This window comes from Calonectris borealis, chromosome 8 (assembly GCF_964195595.1).
Source record: "Calonectris borealis chromosome 8, bCalBor7.hap1.2, whole genome shotgun sequence".
NCBI classification, from domain to species: domain Eukaryota; kingdom Metazoa; phylum Chordata; class Aves; order Procellariiformes; family Procellariidae; genus Calonectris; species Calonectris borealis.
The window spans coordinates 26,180,476-26,199,912 of NC_134319.1; the positions used below are offsets into that span (position 1 = coordinate 26,180,476).

Here is a 19,437-nt window from a genome sequence, read left to right on the forward strand (position 1 = left end):
ACTCCTTTTTGCACGCTTTGAGCCAGCTCTGATCCAGGTGCCATTTAGCTGTATTAGCACACCACAATGCCTGATCTAATAAGCTCTGCCTCTCAGCGCAAGCTTGGATTCAGCACGGTGCTAACATAACTACACCATTTCTGCACCAGAGGTGGCTGATGTCCAAGCAGCAGCAAGGTGACGTGTATTAGTTCAGACATACTCTCAGGGGCTCTCTTTCCAGCTGTTAGGAGGTTGGTGAGTTATACTGCAGACTTTTCGCTGGTAACAGAGCCTGATCTCTTCTTTCAGCTGTGTGGACACTTGACTATGTTGAGATTCATGGATGATTAGCCGTAGTGAGAGCAGTACCACAGCTGCTTTTTAAGTACCTACAAATTGCCACAAAGCTTAGCAAAACACATCTGAAGCTACTGCTGTATACAGGTGTCTTTTCAAGGCTAAATTATTACAGTGAGAGTTTTGGATTCCCTGCTGTGAGTAATCTGTCAGAGCAGGTTACTTAAGTTGCAGTTGCTTGGATCCTTGCAGACTGATGACCATCTATCTTTCTAAGTCCTTGCCTTGGCTTCCTGTCAAATTGCGTTGTTTTCAAAGTCTTCTAGCTCACATTCAAAGAAAGAAAGAAATGTGTCATAGTCAAATTCAGAGCTAGGGCCCTCCTTGTGGAACAAAGAGCTAATGAAGGAAAGGAAATGTCAGGCCATTTTGTCCATGGCTGAATCCTTAGGTTAGGCTGTGCAGGTTAGGTATCCACAATTTTGATCTCAATCACTGTGATTGAGGGCACTTTGAAGGAATGCATCCTGTCTGCAGACTCCCTGACTAATGTAATTAAAGATGCTTTGTCTCATTATTCAAGGAAGGGTTAAGGGAACAGGATTCCAGTATCTCAGCCTTGGGCAGGCAAGCAAGAGCAGTAAAAAGAAGCGAGGAGTTTCTCCCCCGGGTATCCACCCAGGCCACAATTATTCAAGCACAGCACTTCCCGGCACAGCAGGATGCACCAGGCAAGTGCCCTGATCCTTAGTTGCTACAGCGGGGACGCTGTATGCAACGGGTTAGCAGCCCATGCCCCTTTTCTACCCACAGAAATATTTAGCCCTAGAAATACTTTGATTTCTGTCCCTGCTGATAAGATTTCAGGCAGGCAGAAGTTGCCCTAACCCTGAAGTTGCAGCAGCAACTGCAGCCTTGCTTTGTTGATGTCTGGAGAGGAATGTGTTTTGCTAAGCCTGGAGGAGTCCTTTAGAGCTCCAGTGGCAGCTGCGTGGTGTGTGAGTCACCGCGTGTTAGGCTGCCCGCGGAGAAGCATTGTCAATTGGAGTATCTGTCAAAAGACGGAAGCAATTTTCTGTTGACCCATTTTATGGGTGAATAAAATATAATCAATATAAAGTAAACATAAGAATCTCATTGGAAAAAGGTTTATCTGGGTTGCGGTTTTTTTTGCTATTTGCTGGTGTGAGAGGGTTTTCATACGTTGTGGCACTGTGAATGGCTGAGGAAACAGAAAAGTGCAGTGAGAACTGATGAAACCTATCAGTCTCTAAAAGCAACAAATTAATCTGTAATATCAATCTAGAAAATAATATGCATCATTTATCTACTTGCTGCCTACTGTCTGTGACTCTAGATGAGTCAATTATGTTTAAGGTTTCCCTTAGAAAATGTAAACATCAGGACCTTTTTTCCTTTTTGGGCCACCCAAAGAGCAAAGGGAATAATCAAGGTTGCCTAGAGGTTGAGGCATTGTCTAAATGATTTTCTTAATGCTGAGATATGAATTATAAAAAAACCAAAAAGTAGAAGTATCCTTGAGAGGTCTTTGGCTGCAAACCCTTGTAGGCAGGATCAAAGGCATTTAGACTGCTATTTCTCTAACTTATTTATTAGAGGGAATGCACTGCATATCAGGAGTTAAGGAAAATGGACTAATGCATATCCTTTTATTGCTTGGTAGTTGGCAGGATATATACTTACATTTTTTTAAATCTTAGTGTTTTACAAATAAGTTATTTTTATCGTCATAAAAATAAAATGTTAAACTTCCCTTAGATGAAGCATCAGAGTGAAGACCCCTAGAACACTCTTAATCATTAGTTGTTGTAGCATGTCCAGAAAGGCCACTTAAAAGAGCTTCCTAGGAATTTCCTGATACTTGTTTTGGTGCAGTACGTTCCAGTCCTGCATCACCTTTTTATATGGAGTGAGAAGCTGGCTGCAAAATTTAGGTTCAGCAGGCAATCCATGTTTTCCATTCCTTTTCAGGTTTTTTGACCATGAAAATTATACTATTAATAATCCATTTGTTAATGATATTTTCTTGCATTGAATTGCCAATATATCAAGGATACTCAAATTGCAAGTAAAAGGATAAGTGATTTGACTCCAAAATCTGGAAATCAAATTACATGATTTCTAGCATGGGGGGGACTATCAATTCCCATCATAATGAGTGCCTTCAATAGCCCAAAGTGCTTATTTAAAGCCTAGAGTACCAAAAAATTAAGAGTGGGTACTTGATGTCTCAAAGAATAACAGTAAACTATTTTCTAACTGAAATTTAGGCAACGATTTTGTTGTTAATGCAACAAACGGGGCTGGGTGCAGGGCTGCCTTTGTTTTGAACAGCAGATAATCCCCGCTTGTGGTGCAGGAGGGAAGGGAGCCAGCCGCTTGCCTAGCCCAGGAGCTGTGCCTGAGCTGCCCCGGAGCCTCAGTGCCACCACAGCCCCTGGGGCAAGTAGGGACCTGTGCTTCTCTGGGGCTCCATCACCTGAGATCTTCACAGATCACCCCGAGGTGGTGCTGACTGCCCTTCATCTGTGTCACAACAGCTGTGAAACAGCAGTCTAGACATTCTCTGGCAGATATTTATCTAACCCATTCATTATGAAGTTCTGATATAGAGATTTAATTATCCTTTAATTGGGAAAGTTCACTTAAATCTTTCCTGCTGTGTGTGGAATCTATTATTTTGCAGAGCCTGCCCTTCCAAAGGTTACAGGGAGCAACCGATCTCATCGTCTTCCTTGATTGGCATTCTCTTTTGTGTAGATAAGACTGTAATCATGTCCTCCCTCAGGCTTCTCTTCCCGTGACCCTTTCTCATAGGGCACATCTTTCTAAATGTCTTCCTGTTTTTGCTGTCCCTTTTCAGCATTTTCCTAATTGCCTCTCTCTCTCTCACAGCAGCACTCAAAAGTGGATATAGCCAGTACTGAACAGTGGATTGATTACTCTCCTGTGTCTTACATGTCATATTCCTATCAACACATAACAGCAAAATATTTGCTTTTCCATAGCTTTTCAATAGGGAAGTACTTAATTTGGCCATCAAGATTTGAGCATTCTCTAAACAGCGCTATGTTTTCCTGGATTTCCTCCTGCAGAGAGGAAGAGGTGTAGGGATTTGCACGGGGACGGGACTCCCCAAGTGTCCAGTTCATCAAAAGTAACACAGGGAAAAAAACCTGTGGATAGCTAGATGTAGTTGTAAACTTTGGATGGAGATACCTTTGAAAGGTTTATGTGTATATGAAAACATTAGGTTTACGTCCTCTGCTTGTGTGACACGCTACAACATTCCAGCATCGGTTTCTCCAGTACATTGTCACTAATGCTGCATAACATATCAGTGTTTCAAGATCCGTGCGAGGTCTGTGCAGCTAGTTGAGCATAAGCGATAAACACCCGTTTGCCCAACCTCCTTTCTTTCCCATCAGACTCTTTCCTAATAGGTCATTAGTCACAAACAATACCTGCTTACAAAGATTGATCAGTGTTCCTGCTACAGAATTTCCTTTCTATTCCTTGACTGTGAATACATCATTCAGTGGTTTAATCTGTATTGCCAAAATCAATGTCATTTGAGGGCTAAATTTTCAAAGATGCTGATTTCTTGCATTGTAATTTCTGGATGACTAATACGGGACGTGGGGAAATGTTTAACCTCCAGAGATTCTCAGTGTTGACAGTTCCCATTTTACAAAGCACACAGCAGAGAGGTTGTCTGTAACCTGGTAGTCTTGCTCCGTTACTGGAATGGTAGGTGTAGCACCTTAAGGATGCCTTGTAAGAATTTGAATTGAAAGGCTCAAATACAGGTGTGGCTGGGATGTTTTTAATGTTCCTTTTATGCAAATGGATCCATCTTGCAGAAGTTGTTTAAAAATTATAGGGTTACTACTTTACATTCTTAGGATTTTGTTTGATTCCAGAGATGGAGATGTTATCCATAATAAAATATATAAATGAAAAGGAAAAAAAAAAACCCCAACACCCTTACAATTGAGTCAAGAAGCTGTTGCTTTAAACTCACTTAAGATGATGGCAAACATCTGAAAGATATTTCATTTTTGATATGATATAGATGCAACGTATGACAGCTAGGACAGAGGGAAAGCTGTAGGCTCCTGGTGCCTGTGCTCAGACGTTGCTGCTTGCAGCTCTGACAGGCACCGCGCTCCACAACGGGCTAATGAGGATCTGCTGAAGTGCCAAATCTGCTATGAACTCATCAAATGTGCATCCTAACAATACTTTGCTGGAAAGCTACTTGCATCATCTGAGTGTGCATGAGGGATGAGCAGTATGAGCAAAACCACAAATCTCTTTATAAGTAGAGCTTTATTCCTGGTGCAGTAATTAAGCAGTAATTAGAAGTTGTAATGGGTAATGGGAATAGTTGCAAGAAATTAAAAGATCTTTTCCATGGGGCAAAATTGCATAGTGCCAACACCTCAGAGGGGTGGAAAAGGGGTGCAAGTAAAGCTCAGATATTTCGCTCACATCAACAGCAATCCCGAATTAAGTTCCATTCTTAATTTATGAACATTTGGGGGAACTATTATATAAAGTAAATAGTAATTTTTTTCAACTCTGCTGAAAGGTCATGAAGTCATTAAAATGGAGAAAAATAGTTTTGAAATTAATTTTTTTTTTTTAACTGAATTTTTGCCGAAAGGAAAAGAAGGTAATTCTGTATTAGTGATAGATAATCCATTGTAAAGCTTGTTTAAAAAAAAAAAAAACAAGATCAGTTGTTGGATGTTGGATTAAGATAAAAGATTCTGAACTTGCACTTGACCCTAGACAGAATCACTTCCAAAATCGATGCCTAAATATACCTGTATTTATCATAATTTCTTTTCCTCTGTTTCTTAAGCAACTCTCTGCCCAGAGTTATATGCTGGCAATTCCTGTTAGACAATAATATGGCAGCAATTAGTTATCAATGTTGTTCTGGATCTGGGACATGCTTCCTGTCAACTATTTTACGTAATGATTCATGGTACCTCCTCAAACGGGGCTGACCATCTCTGGATGCCCCCCAGATTGATTTTCTGTAAGTAGTTCATTTGGTATAATTTGTGAAAACAAATTATGTTCACAAAACAGTATATAAAACCAACTTGTATTGAGGGCTTGCATACAATACTCATAACCACAGGCAGAAGGCATAAGTGAATTTGCAGATCTGTACCACTATCTTCACATTAAGGAAATGGGGAAGACTACTTCACGTATTCATATGATTGCCATTTTAGACAATTGCAATTTTAGACAAAGCCTCTGTTTATAGAGAGTCCCTAGGCAAAAATAATTGGTGCTGTGTAGTCTGACATATTTTTCGTGTTTTGTGTTTTGGAGATTGTAAAAAAAAAATGCAGGGAATTATAAAAAAGATATATACTACTATATATAAGACTTGAGCACCTATGGTTTGGAGAAACTCTTTGGTATATAAAGTAATGACTGGCAATAGAAAGATAATTAGTATATTTTATGTGATTCCATTTTGCCCCAATAAAATAAAATCTACCAGTGTCAGCAAACAGAAATTTCCAACAGAAAAAGAGGCACAGGATAATTAAGAAAAGAAGGTACAGTTTTCTTTTAACCGATTCATAGCTCCATCGGTAAGCCAGTGTGGGAAGGAAACAGCCTATGGAATATGTGTTTTGCAGAGCCCTGAGAGACATGTAACATGTGAATTTGAGGTTAGATTCTAACAATTTGGCCACACCCTTCCACAGGCTTGCTGTATTGTAGCATAGTTGTGGTGATGATCTCTCTGGTGATGTCAAGAAGACAGAATGTGAATTAGGATAAACATTGCCTGCCAGCAGAGAAATCCTGCCCCTGGGCGGGTGTACAGCCTCCACACCTTCACCAGCAGCACCCCTTCACCTCAGGGATATGACAGTGGCAAACATCAGAGCAACCTGATGGATGCTCTTGCCCCAGGGCAGGCCAGTGTACAAACAAGGAGGCATCAAGGGCTCTCCAACAGGCTCCTTTTTTCTGTGCCAAGAGAGGACTAAGCCCACAATCTTTTTGGAAACATAACTTGGCAGGATGGAACTATACCTGTTCTTTTTTTTTCAAGTACATGAGCACCCATATTCATATTTGTACAGGTGTTGCACCTGACAGCATCACGTATCAGCTGGGGCTCCAGTAGACTAAATTAATTACAAATGGTCTTTCCAAAAGCATTTTATACAATTGAAATTAAAAAAAAAAATAGATATTGTTTATAGGAAGGCTGTGATTTACAGGTTTAAATCCCTGTCACTGTACAGTGTGATGTTAAGTGTTGTTACTAGTGATAATAAAGGTAAAATACCATTTTTACTTACCCTGGGGATTCAAAAGGAACCACAAGTGACAGGACTACATTCTTTAATGCCTTAGTCTTCAGCTTTATAGAAGATCTATGTGCAGCCAGAAGACTTTAATAGAAGTTTACCAGCTATTCAACACTTAGTGTTGTACAGGAATTAAAGAATAGTATCTTATAATATATTCCAAAGTACACATGAGCTATTTTACAAATAAGAGGGCACACAATTATTTTAATAATGTTGGACAACTTCGGTTGTTTTTCTTTTTAGTTCAACATATTCGTTTTATGCTATATTAGAATATTTTGTTTTCACCTAGCAACATTCCCGAAAAATGCTTTAATTTCATTGCAACTGTTATTAAAAGACCTACTGTCTGTATGGGACACTTCTCAATATATGCATACTTCTATTCACCTCAGGAAAATGGATGAGCTGAAAGGAAGTTATATGCAGGTATGTTTTTAGGAAGCCTTGGCTTCTAAATACTATTTATTTCCCAAGTTGTTTAGAATAAGTAATTATAAGGAAGACTTCAAGCAGGACCTAAGATTAAAAACCTTTGGGGGAAGACAAGTCCAGTAAATTGATTTTAAAAATATAATGGCTGATATAACTTTTATAAATACCAGCAATCATCTCTGTTCTGTTTTATCCTCAGCTTTTCTATCTTCCTCTTTCTCAGCTTTAAGTTTTAAGTAAGAAAGTAATTGCAGTCAATTTTTCTGCTTCTATTTCTAACTGTTCACAGTTATGTTTTCATTAACAGAAATCGTTAGCAGTTTCAAATGGCATACAAATTTTCTTGAGAGAAAATACCTATCAAGATCATTAAATACACTGCATCGATAGATACAGATATGGTCTTGAGCCTGATTCTGGCCCCCGCTGTAGCTGCTCCATCCTGGTCTATCAATTTGTATCACATCAGTTTGCAACAGCCACAAATCTACCTGAGAAGGAGAGTCCTCCAAGACTGAAAAGGCTCTTGCTTGAGACTGGCCATATGGCCATAACCCAGAGAAAACTCATGCCACATCTGAAATGTCATCCCAGCCAACTGTGATAAGGAAAAGGCACAAAATGACATACAACTACTTTTCCCTCCTTTGGCATCCTGCATTGAGCAGAGATCACCCAAGGTCAAAGTCAAAACTTGTGTTTATCTTCTTTTTTTAACAGATTCTTGGGGAGCTTTTTTCTTGTTTACATTTCAGCAATGCTTTCTTTGTGCACGATGTTTTTAATGTGACCTTTTAAATTTTATAAGCACTTCACTTTTTATTTCCTTTCCCAAAACTTTTATATTTCATTCCAATTTGCCTGCCTCATGTATAAATGAAATTTTCTTAACACCATTAATTAGATAGCAGACTCTGTCTCAGAGACTTTCTGGTTGTTCATCCTACAGTATACAGACTTTAAGAATTACTTTTTGAAAGTGGAAGATCCATTCTCTTTTTTTTTCAGGGTATGTCCTGTTGTGAGTTAATTTAGAGAGAACATTTTGGCTTCCCTCAGTCACATCAGTACATCCCTAAGGAAGAAAACTACTGGGATAAAATGATGTTTCTATGACATTCTGTATTTTTTCCTGTATCTTAAAGTGGTTTGTTTTTTTTTTTTCTCAGTGCTAGTTGATCCAACCGCATCTGTTTGCTTTTCAGTCTTTAATTTATGTTGGGCTGTAAACTGTCCAAGTAACAATTTGAGTGATGCAGCAACAGAAGGTGACCCAGATTACACAACACTGTAAGCTAATGCCAAGTCTTCTTGTTTAATGGCAGCTGCTCAAAGCTTTGTCTTATTGTGATTCACATTCAACAGAAACAAATCAACCAGGCTTCTCGGACAGACACACATCCTGCCTGTCTTCATTTTAAACATGTTCAAGAGCTACTGCTTTTCATAAACATATATCAGCCTCACCAGCTGAGGCCATTTAGCCTACTTGGCTTGTATTTACTCCCAACCATCTGACATAATTATCAAGGAAACCCATTGTGACTTCCAATATTTTGCATACTCCTGTTTATGTGGAAGTTTGCCGAGAGTATTTTCTCTATAAAAATAGTTGAACTTCTATACTCCCTCATAATGGAGATATTTAGAACACCAAATATATCACAGTTGTTTAATAACTGATTTCTCCAGAGGTTGTAATTAAAAATGCTTATATAATAAAGCAATGGGGTGCTACTAAAATACATAATGTGAACAGCTTTAGCAAAGGGTAAATTAGTCTAGATATTAATCAGATAGGTTTAAATTTACTGGATGAATGGTATCAAAACGCAGACTTTAAAGTATAGGTACAGTTTTAACAGAACATTTTATTGCTGTACTTTCAATACATGAAGCAAGGTATTAAAAATGCTTTCATTCTTCATTTAAAAAAAAAAGTTTAAGCATAAAGATCAGGAAAGCTATCATGCAACGAGTTCATACAACTTAGTCTCATGGACCAAATCTTTTTGGCATCTCCATCAAATTTTTAAAGCCTTCTGACAACACAAGCTTCCTGCTAGAAGTGCACGTCTAGCCATCTACCCAGAGGACACGTCAGAACAATAAGAAAAAGCGCAAATCTTACTTTTTAAGTGGATGAGCAGCAAAAAACTGAGGTAGAAGATGAGTAGAGAGTTAATTCTTGAATGAGCCATATTCATCTTGATAGGACATCCTCCGCCGAGTTGTCTGTTGTCCAAAGGGCTGGTGCTGATCCTCACTGCTTTCTCCTCATCTCTGAAACTAAGGTAATACCCAAGGCACCCAGTCCCCTACAAGCCATCTTTGCCTGTGCCCCTCATCAGCCTGTTCACTGCGAACCTACAGACTTTGATTCAAAAGGCAGTTGTGCTTGTTAAGGTTTTACTTCGGCAGGTCCGAGTGATTTTTCAAACCTGGTGCAGATTTGTCTGCGAGCTGGACTGGAGTCTTTCCCTGGCTTTCTGCAGCAGAACTGTGTCGTGGACGGTGCACTGTGCCTGGCTGACACCGCACAGCAGATAAGGCACAGCGCTCTTTTAATCTTTCAAAATATATCACTTATTATCCATTACATCACATTCCTTCTGATTCATAGTATAAACACTTATTATCCATTACATCACATTCCTTCTGATTCATAGTATAAACACTTTATTCTTTCTTGCATAAAAGTGCAAGTCAGCTAATAAACACTTTCTGCTTTCTGCATTTTTTCTGTTTCTTACCTCATTAGCATGTGAAGTAAAAACATGAAACATCCCCCTTCTCAATCTTATTTTGTAGTTAGATATTAGCTGGTTCCCTTCCACAATCTTTCGGGTTTTGTTTACACTGGATTTATTTACTTTTGCCATCACTAAAAGGAGCATAATAATCGGGAGCTGGCACAGGTCCTCTGAGCTTCATTGGGTTGTGTTGTAATTTTGAACTGCTCATAGAGGAACCTGTCACTGACGGATGCAGGAGGTGACACAGTAAGATCGATAAGAGAGGGGATAGGGGACTCCATTTCTTTCTAGCCAGAGCTGGCCTTAGACAACCCTGGCTGGTGCAAGCGCAGCGAGTCTGCCGGTGCGCAAAGGAGCCTGCCTCCCCCGGCTGCCACGGCACTGCGGCACCGTGGCTCCTCATCCTGCACGGCACGGGCAACGCCCTGTTTCTGCCCAGAGTTGTCTCGGTGGCCAATGCCCCATCCATTGATCACAGCTCTGTTCACAGGCATTAAAGCCTTGGCCTGGGCTAGCAGACGGGAAAGGGAAGGGAAGGAAGGCAGCGACAGCCCCGGCTGCCATGTTCAGATACTACCATCCCAGTACAAACTTTGGCCTTCTGGCACCTTACAAAGCCAGGCATTGTTAAGTATGTGTGTTTACTATGGGTAAGCTATACCATAACAATGATTGCTGTAGCATCTTTCAGGCTCTGAGGCCAAGAAAGAGATGGGCTGCCTTTGCGGCAGTGAATCGGCCCTTTCCACCACCTTCACTCCTACCCCCCCTTTCTGGCCCTCGGCCTCAGCGCTTCCCGCTCGCTCTCCTTGCCACAGGGCAGAGACCAGGCGTTCCCAACCAGGAACAACCCTGAAAAATCTGCTTGGCCGTTGCTCTGTTATACTACTGCAAAACAGATAACGCTCAATAAATTTGGTATTGTCTTTTTCAGTAGAATCTTGATCCCCAGTTCAGGAAGCCTTTGATAATGCGTTTAACTTTACATGTACGCTTCACTGAACTAAGCACAGGGTTAAAATCAAGCATATGCTTAAGGCCTCAGGTGAGTAGGGAGCAGGCTGTTGACGCCAACATGAATTTAAGAGTTGTGTGACTGGGTAGGTACTTTCACATCCACTCTTCCAGCTCAGTGAACTGAATAATTTTAAAATTTCTCCTGCTGCAAGGCCCTTCCTCCTTTCCCACCTCATTCACGTGCAACTGCGCTCACCCACTGCTAAGCTTGCGGCAGAGCTTTTCAGACCCTCTTTCGCTTCTCCTGGCACCAGCAGCCCTCTCGCCTCTGCTCCCCAGGAGGCCTCCACCCTCCCGCAGACCCAGCCCCGACCCGGGAGCCTCCAGCTCCTCTGAGCCCCCCCGCTCCACCCGCCATTCTTCAGGGGGCTTCAAGGAGCCCTGGTCTCTCCGAGGGCAACCCGGACTGGATTTCCTGGTCAGATGTCGTGACTTATGAATAGGATGATGGACTGGGTTCCTAGTGGAAAGTACTTAGGTAACTATAAAGTTAAATATAAATAAATGGCTAATTGTGTTTTTCAGCTCTTTCTCTTTTAGTAATCCCCTTTGTTTTATATGTACATTTATAGTTGTTTGGATGTTTTCCTCTCCTTGCCATCTGTCTATTTAGTTTCTGTTTCAAATTATCTAGTAAAATATATAAGCATTACAACATGAACACGAAAATACTATTCTGCCGTCTGGGAATTCTTCTGTTGGGCTAAATTATGCAGTTGAGGTCAGTGCTGATCACCTGCTTTACGTGCACTATTATTTAAGTTTGTTACTATATAACTTACTTTGAAGAACAACATTTTCCATTATAATTTTGAACAATTTTTAAATTGTTCTTGTGGAATTAGTCTCCGTTAACAGCAATTTGATACATCATCTTATGGTGGTTATAACCACTGATTAAATTAATTTCACCTTTACTAGGGAAACACTGTGTACTAATCTAGAAGTTTAAGGAAGAAGGCATAGTTCCAACTGCAGACGCGGAAGTCTCGGACCCAACACAGCGACCAATGTGATCAAGTTAATGCCGCTTTATTGCCCAAATAGCTTGGTTTACATACATTCTTCTACCCAGGTACACACGCATCTAGTCCCCCTATTGGTCTACAGTCAGCAAGCACACGAATCTTAATATACACAGATTGGTCAAAAGCAGGTGTCCACGCGAACGCTTCCCGCGCCTGCATTCCGTTACCTAATCTGCTGATAGTTACATTCCTCAGCCTACTTCCCTATTCTGCTATCGCTTCAGAGACTCTAAAACTACAATTGCTCTTTAGCAACCCTTTGCCTTATACTGTTGTTAACAAATCCTCAGTGCTTGGAGTGTTCATAGGATGTCCGTTATTTAATAAAAATCCTTCCACATCCAACAATTGTTAAAATATATTTGGTCTGAAGACCTACAGATTCAATATACCAGTCAATTTAAAAAAAGAAATCCTTTGAATATTCAGAAATAGAGCCAGAATTCTTCATAAGAAAAGGTGACATTTTCGATTCTGTGGAATATATGGTAAGTACTGCAAGGAAGCAGTCACATCTATAAATCTGGATGTTTTACTGAAAGTTACACAAGTATATGTAAAATCTGTGCTTTAAGCAAATTTATCAGTCCTCAGACATGAAGATATGCCACTGATCTGAGAACATACCTATAGTGTGTAAACGCATGTGTTGACATTTGAATTAACTAATCTGCCAAGTTACTCTGTAGTTATTACAAGCCATATAGCAAGTGTATGAACAAATCCTAGGTGTTTTGAAAGTTATTAAATTGTAATTGCTTTCAGGCTAGCCAAAAGAACTGCTTTTTCACCCTGTTTGAAACTTAGCTCTGCATTTCTCAATGCCTATTTCAAATGTTTCTTCTTCTTCATGAGCTATTCATATCCCAGAATTTAATGGGGAGAAAATTAAATTAACTTATCACTGCCCCAATTCCTTGAAGTTACAGGAGAGGGTTCGAATTTCCGCAGTGCTGGTACTTCATGAACATCATTTGTACACAGTGAAACATAACATCTAAATATAATTTCCGTACTTTCTCAGTACAGCTTAGTTTTGCTGAGATTCTGCAGTCATGTAAGTCAGAGGCTATGCCATTTTCTCAGGGAAAAAGGGTTTGTGTTGCCATTTGCTTTCACTTAAGTGCTACCCTTTTCTATTCCAATTGCTTCTTTGCAATAATTACGCTCTAGTGTGGTATCAGACTATACTAGTCAGTGCCATGTCTTCTAAAATATTTTACTGCATCTCTGGCCAACAAACTTCATTATCTAACATCTTTTGTTGCCTGATACAAGCACGGTTTTCAACTTTCAGATGACAGCAGTACTAATTAATTGTGTATCTTCTGCCTCTCACTGCTAGGCATGTTGTTTTCTGATTGTTCAATGTTGCTCCAATTTAAAGTGCAATTTTTATTGATGCCACCCTGTGCCTTCTAGGTCAAATACAATTATAGGTGATTTTCTTAAGTAATTGGTATTTCTTTTCTAGTCTGTCAAATGTTACAGTAGTTTTAATCTAAACTATAAAATGAACAGAAATTAGGACAGTTAATTCATATAAAGTGTAAAATTCCCTTGAGAGTGGAAGATGTGAGTTTACAAAGTGCTTGTTGCTGACTAACCTGAAGCTTTTATTAAATTCTTTTTGTTCATTGGCAAATAATTATCAGGAGCAGGTTTGTGATTTCACGGAAGAGTGGAAAAGTGACTGAGCTAAAGATAATATTGCCTAAAGAGGTTTTGGATATGCAAAATTCAGCTGGACAAGGTCCTGGGCAACCTGCTGGACCTGGACCTGCTTTGAGCAGGTGGTTGGACTAGAGACGTCTGGAGGTCCCTTCGCACCCATATGATCCTGTGATTCTCTGAATCTCTGATTTTCTGCACAAGCTCCAGCCTGTATTAGCTCAGTCCCCGGTTTTGTATACCTAATGCAGAAAGCTTCTGCTTTATAAAATGGTGCTTGTTTTTTCCTAGGGTCTTTGGCTTTTGTTGCTAGCATTCAGCAGTGCTCCTTGTTTATATCTTCTGTTAAGTTCTTGCCAAATTTCGTCATAGGTATGTGCCATTGTTCACCATTGGGAGAATTTCATTTTATGAAAAACTATGGAGCATGAGAGCATGAAGTTACTCAGGTCTGACATCACATTTTGGGCATTAAAATACATTCTTAAGTATTTATTGAAAACTCAGGACGATGGAGTTTGCTAGAACAATGGATCTGACCAGATCATCTTCCTGTTTATGGTACTTGTACCCTCTTTACGAAACAGCTCACAGATAGCATATTTTTTTTAGCTTGTAGCTCTTTGGGTAATTATGAATGGACAAACCAACAGACAAGAGACAAACCAATGTGAATAAGGGCTGGCTAAACAGTCCTGTGGATAGAGTGTTGTATTGTAACAGGAAGTTGTTTACCTCATTAACAAAACTGCTATAGATCTATCTGCATTTTAATTAGGCACCTTTCAACAAGAACAACTATGTGCAGTGATTTCCCACAACACTTGCAAAGATAAATGCCTACAAGAGACAACTGGAAACTCCCTTGGTCCATGCTTTTCCACAGGTAAATATTTTATGATTATATTTAACTTCTTACATTAGTCTGCAAATACTACTTCTTTTTCTTTGTTGTTAGGGTGTTCAAATCTTTTTTTTTTTACCCTTGAAGTCTTGCTTTGCTCTTTTTATTCCTTCCTTAGCCTGAGTAGCACTTCAAAGCAGAACATTTTCTTCCAGAAGACCCAGCAGAGCACAAGCTTCCAGTTCTGCCAATTTGAAGATTATAAATGGTTTTATGAAACTGAAGGGCTGTATTTGAAAATGTAAAATTATTTTGCAAGATCTGCCAAGCCTATTGCTTCCTTAAACGTAATACATTTTTTGAAATTATGACTACTTTATTGCTTCTCCATGTAGCCATTTTCCTGCTAAGTAATGAGGGTTTTCTACCTGCTAACCTAAAATATAAATTTAACCAGAGATTACAGAAGTGTCAAGTTGATTCACTCAATTAGATATATCTAATTTTGGACATGATAGAAATGGTGGGAGCGATAACCCAGCCTCCGCTTCCAATTGTATTTTCAACCACATGACTTTCAAGCAGTGTTTGCTAGCACCTTATACTTCCTCGTGGTCAGGTACTAGTTAAGGTGCACGCTGTTCAAATTATTGCATTTCTGGCAAGGAGTTTAAGCTGTTTGGGTTTTCATATAAAGTCTCTCCTGAGTTTTACACTTAGATAAGCAAAACAAAGTGACTCTGTAAAGTACGACAGGATTCTCCTGGGACCTGCAGAACTCAATAGCGTGTGATTCACTTATCCTCATCTTTGATGAATTTTTGCGAAATAACATGTTTTTACCGTATTGTGTGTGGTTGATATCACCAGGGAAGCAATTCCACTGTCAGATGACTGCTAGGTCAGGCCTTGTCAATGCAGATGAAAATTTGCAATTAGTATTCTGTACCTTGCTGCTAATGAACCGTCTAATCAGGAAGTTTCTGTCTGTACCTATAATCTTCCTGTGAGTGTCAAGGTTACGGGAGTGCCTGACAAAATTAGGCAAATAGTGTTTTTACAAAAGCACTGATTTAAGTGCTAAACGGGTTGTAAATTTACTTTTTACCTCTATGCTTTTCGCTTCAGCAGAACAGACATGTTAACAGACTTACAAATCCTCTTCTAATTCTCTTTTTTCTTTCCTTCAGAATGGGATAATTCATACACCAAACCAGAAAGTCCTAAAACTGTAAGCACTGGAACTACATTGAAAATCCCATCTGTTTCAGAGGAGATAATTGTATAGGCAAGCAACAGTTTCAAATGTATTTGGAAAAGATTTAAGCTAGTATGTTGCATCATTTCACCTGATCAATACTAAGTGGTTTCAGAAGGAATTTAGACCCAAAGCTCCAGCAGGCAACCGTGTAGAGGAGGAGAAAGAGCAAGAATCAGGAAGGCAGGATTAGTAACCAAGGTTGCTTGATTTCAACACACACTATATACGTAAACATTGTACTTTTGGTAAATACTGTGATTGTCCCAGGGACAGGGCAGGATGATAATTACAGTCATATGGAAAGGCTGGGAAAGAGGAGATGGTTCTAAAACTGTTACTTGAATTCTGGTCTTCGGAAATACCCTGCGTTGAGAAAGCTGACAACCTACTTGGTTTCACAGGCCCAGCACTGGGCTGGGGGCCAGGAAACCAATTCTTTCTCCAGTTTAGCCTCACTATGCTCGCAGGTGAGGCAAGCGACATTTGTTTTCAGTGATAAATCATTCTGAGGTACTGCAATTTGCAATGGAAATGCAAAACACAGTACTCGTCAACAAGTAATATTTATAACAGGCAAATAGAGAAGCTTCTTAATTTTTCCTGATCTCTAATATCCCGTATAATTTTTTTTCCTTTTGTTTATTCAGTCATTGTATTAACTGTTTGTGACAAGGTTTTGAAAAGCATCTGACTATTTGGAGCTCTTTGTTTTGCAGGTTTCCAGTTGAAGGATGTGACTTCCAGAAAGCACAAAGCAAAAACTCCCTGCAGGCATCTCTGAAGTGTCTCAGTGTGGGTCCTGGCAAGTACTAAATTCCTCTTGGAAATCTTGGCCTCTGTGCTAAAGTATTAGATAATGTTATGGGAACAATAGGTAACAGTAAGTGCCCCAAAGGGATATCAAGTTCCTGGTAAGTATTGGTTAAGACAGCATTCATCTTAATGCCAATGCATTTCTTAAAGGCCACAGTTTTGTACCAAACTAAATCCTGAAAGATTGTCAGTTTGAATTATATTGTTCACAAGGTAAAATGAAATATTCTGGCTTCCAAACTTGTATTGATTCAAATATTTCACACCTATTTTAATCACTGGCGGTGATACTGACCTCAGTGAAGATGACATACATGTTGACATGATGTCACCATGTTCCCATACCAGTGAAAGGAAAATGTCCCCTGGATGGAGATGGCACAGCTTGATCTCTAAACATCATGTTGGATGTGAGAGGGGGAAAGAGTGGATGTTACTACTGTAATTGATTTATATTCTGTTAGTATCCAGAGGGCCCCTTAAATCACCAGGTGGTTTATTGTTGAATTCAGTTGCTGAACTGTGTCTTACATTTTGCGTGTGGGCATGCTGAGGTCTTCACATAGGCTGAATTTCACACAGCACTTTCTATTTTCCTGGGTATCAAGACTTTTTGACTTTTTTTTTTTTAAGTAAAATAAGGCATTTTTATAGTAACTTCCTCCAATACAGTGAAAGCCTGGCTGAACATGATTGTTGTGCGTGGGCAGCTGCTGAGAGGTCTTGTCTTAGCACCCAGATTTGGACTTTAGCACCGACATTCACCATAGTTTTGTGGGACCCAGACTTCTAAATCTGAGCCCCTGAGTTTCTGGGGTACAAGAATTTCTAAACCAGCATTTCTAAGGTAGTTACCACTATCAGAGAAATACCATTTTGCTATCAGAAACTGCATCTTCAATACCTTGACTATAAGCAAGCTGTTTTGTCCCATATAGAAACACCTATGGCAAAAGATATGTTCGCAGTAGCAAACAAGAAGTTCTCACAGAAGCCACCATCTGAAGGCCTGTACGTGTTGCAGGAGCTCCTCGTGCCGGCAGAGTAAGATTTCCTCTTAGCTTTCAGCTGCACTCAGAATTGAGGACGTTAACCACTGGTGTGGCAGAGCAAGGAGAAACTCCATATCCCCACAGGACGTTTGCTTCAGGTCCTCAGCTAACCTACAGGAACAACTCGCATGCCTGAAGAACAGCAAACGTTCTCTTTGCTAAGTGGTAGAAATGAACTCTAGTCTAAAGACACAGCTCATAGAGCTCACTCTTTTCTTAAATAAGATTAATCAGAGTGAATTAAACAGTCTCTGGCAGCATCTAACTACTGAAGAATGGATCAAACACGAGCCATGTTAACCTTGACCCCCTCCACTCCTGCAGCAGCAAAGTCAGACTTCAGTATTAATTGAATTAAGTAGATTAATATAACATGTCCTTATATAACAGTCTTTCTAAATAAGGTGGGAAACCGATAACCCCAAAGCAAATAATTACACCAAATTTAATTTTGACGTGGCAATCACAATTAGCTAATTGGTCAAGAAATGGAATTAACTTTCTGAAGGCTGGGCATGCAGAACTTACTGTATTTGCTGTTCATTACATTAGAAGCTATGGAAATACCTAGTCTAGTAGACTGCACTATTTGTGGTCACTTAATGTGACTCTAACAATTTGGCATTTCTTTAGGACCATATCCTTCTACATGTCAGAAGCCACACTGAGTCTGAAAACAGGTGTTGCACTTGTAATTCAAGACAGGAAGGAAAATTTTTATATCTGGCCAAACTTGATACAAATCTGACACATTCTCTAGCAATAATAGGAGACAAATTTATCCACTCACATTTATCATTAGCAAAAGTAAGCACAATTGTTTTGGACTGTATGCCACTGTAAATGTGAAAACTGTTTCCCAAAAACTGAGCAGGAATACGAAGTTAGATGGTGGTCTCTTTTAACCATCCAGTCTTTGAAGTGGTGCTGGCCAGGAATTTTTGGAACCTTCTAGAAGGAAAAGGGTGGGGTTTTGTGGGGATTTTTTTGTTGTGTTGGGTTTTTTTTTCTGTGTTTTTTGTTTAACTGTCTTTTACTTTAAAAGTCGTGGGAAAAAATGTTTTGACAATTTTAAAAGGTACAACCTTCTTGCCTTTTTTTTTCCTTTGGACAAGTGAAATAATTTTAAAGAGTCTTCAAAAGTTTGAAACCTAAATTAAGCTTCCTCCAACCAAACCTTCAACTAATGCAAGCCATTTCTTATATCAAATATTTTCAAGGTAATAAACAAATATTAAAGATTTCAATCTGTGGTTTGGGTTGGCAAAAGGAGAATATTTTCAGAGTAGAGGAAAGCATTCTCACTCCCAGATTTACTTTGAAGTCTTTTCTCCCTATCTTGATTCAAATAAAATGCACTAGTGTAAGCAGAATTTTAAAAACACTCATAAGAGGAAAAGCAATAGTGGATCTTTAGTATGTGAAGGCACCCAAACATCTGTCAGCCCTTTCACCACCAAACCCAACAGTCCTCGGAGCACCCATGGTCATTGTGGCTGAGATCGGCGAAGCTGCTCTAGTGTTAGCAAACAGATGTGTGGCACAAAATTCAACTATAGAAAAGGATATGAACGAGCGTAACTCCTCCAGAAGGAAAGCCGCTAGCCTTTTGTTTAGAAGTGTTACAATGCTCTATCAATTTTTCTTAATAAAGGAAAATTAATTTAAGAACTAGTTCTCCCCTTCAGCTATTTTTACTGGAAAAGCATGCTTCTTTCTAAAATGAAATATTAATCTTGGGATAACAACTAACCACACCAAAAGAGACATGTACAATTGATCATAATGTTGTACTGAAATTCACTGAAATGGGTTTAGCTCCAGTGACACCCCAGGCAGCAAGTTGGTTTTGTTCATTTTTTTTAATTCGGGAAGGACATTGTTACAAGGTGATTGTTACA

The 19,437-nt window shown here is 39.5% G+C and overlaps 1 protein-coding gene across 1 annotated transcript in view; it reads right to left on the minus strand.

Moving 5' to 3' along the window:
* Positions 1–9,477, minus strand: part of CRB1 (crumbs cell polarity complex component 1) — an 84,405-nt gene extending 74,928 nt beyond the window's left edge. The window contains exon 1 of the mRNA XM_075156557.1: positions 9,226–9,477. Within this exon, the coding sequence (XP_075012658.1) occupies positions 9,226–9,301 (76 nt within the window). The 5' untranslated portion in view covers positions 9,302–9,477. The remainder of the gene's footprint in view (positions 1–9,225) is intronic.
* Between the last annotated feature and the right edge of the window lie 9,960 nt (positions 9,478–19,437).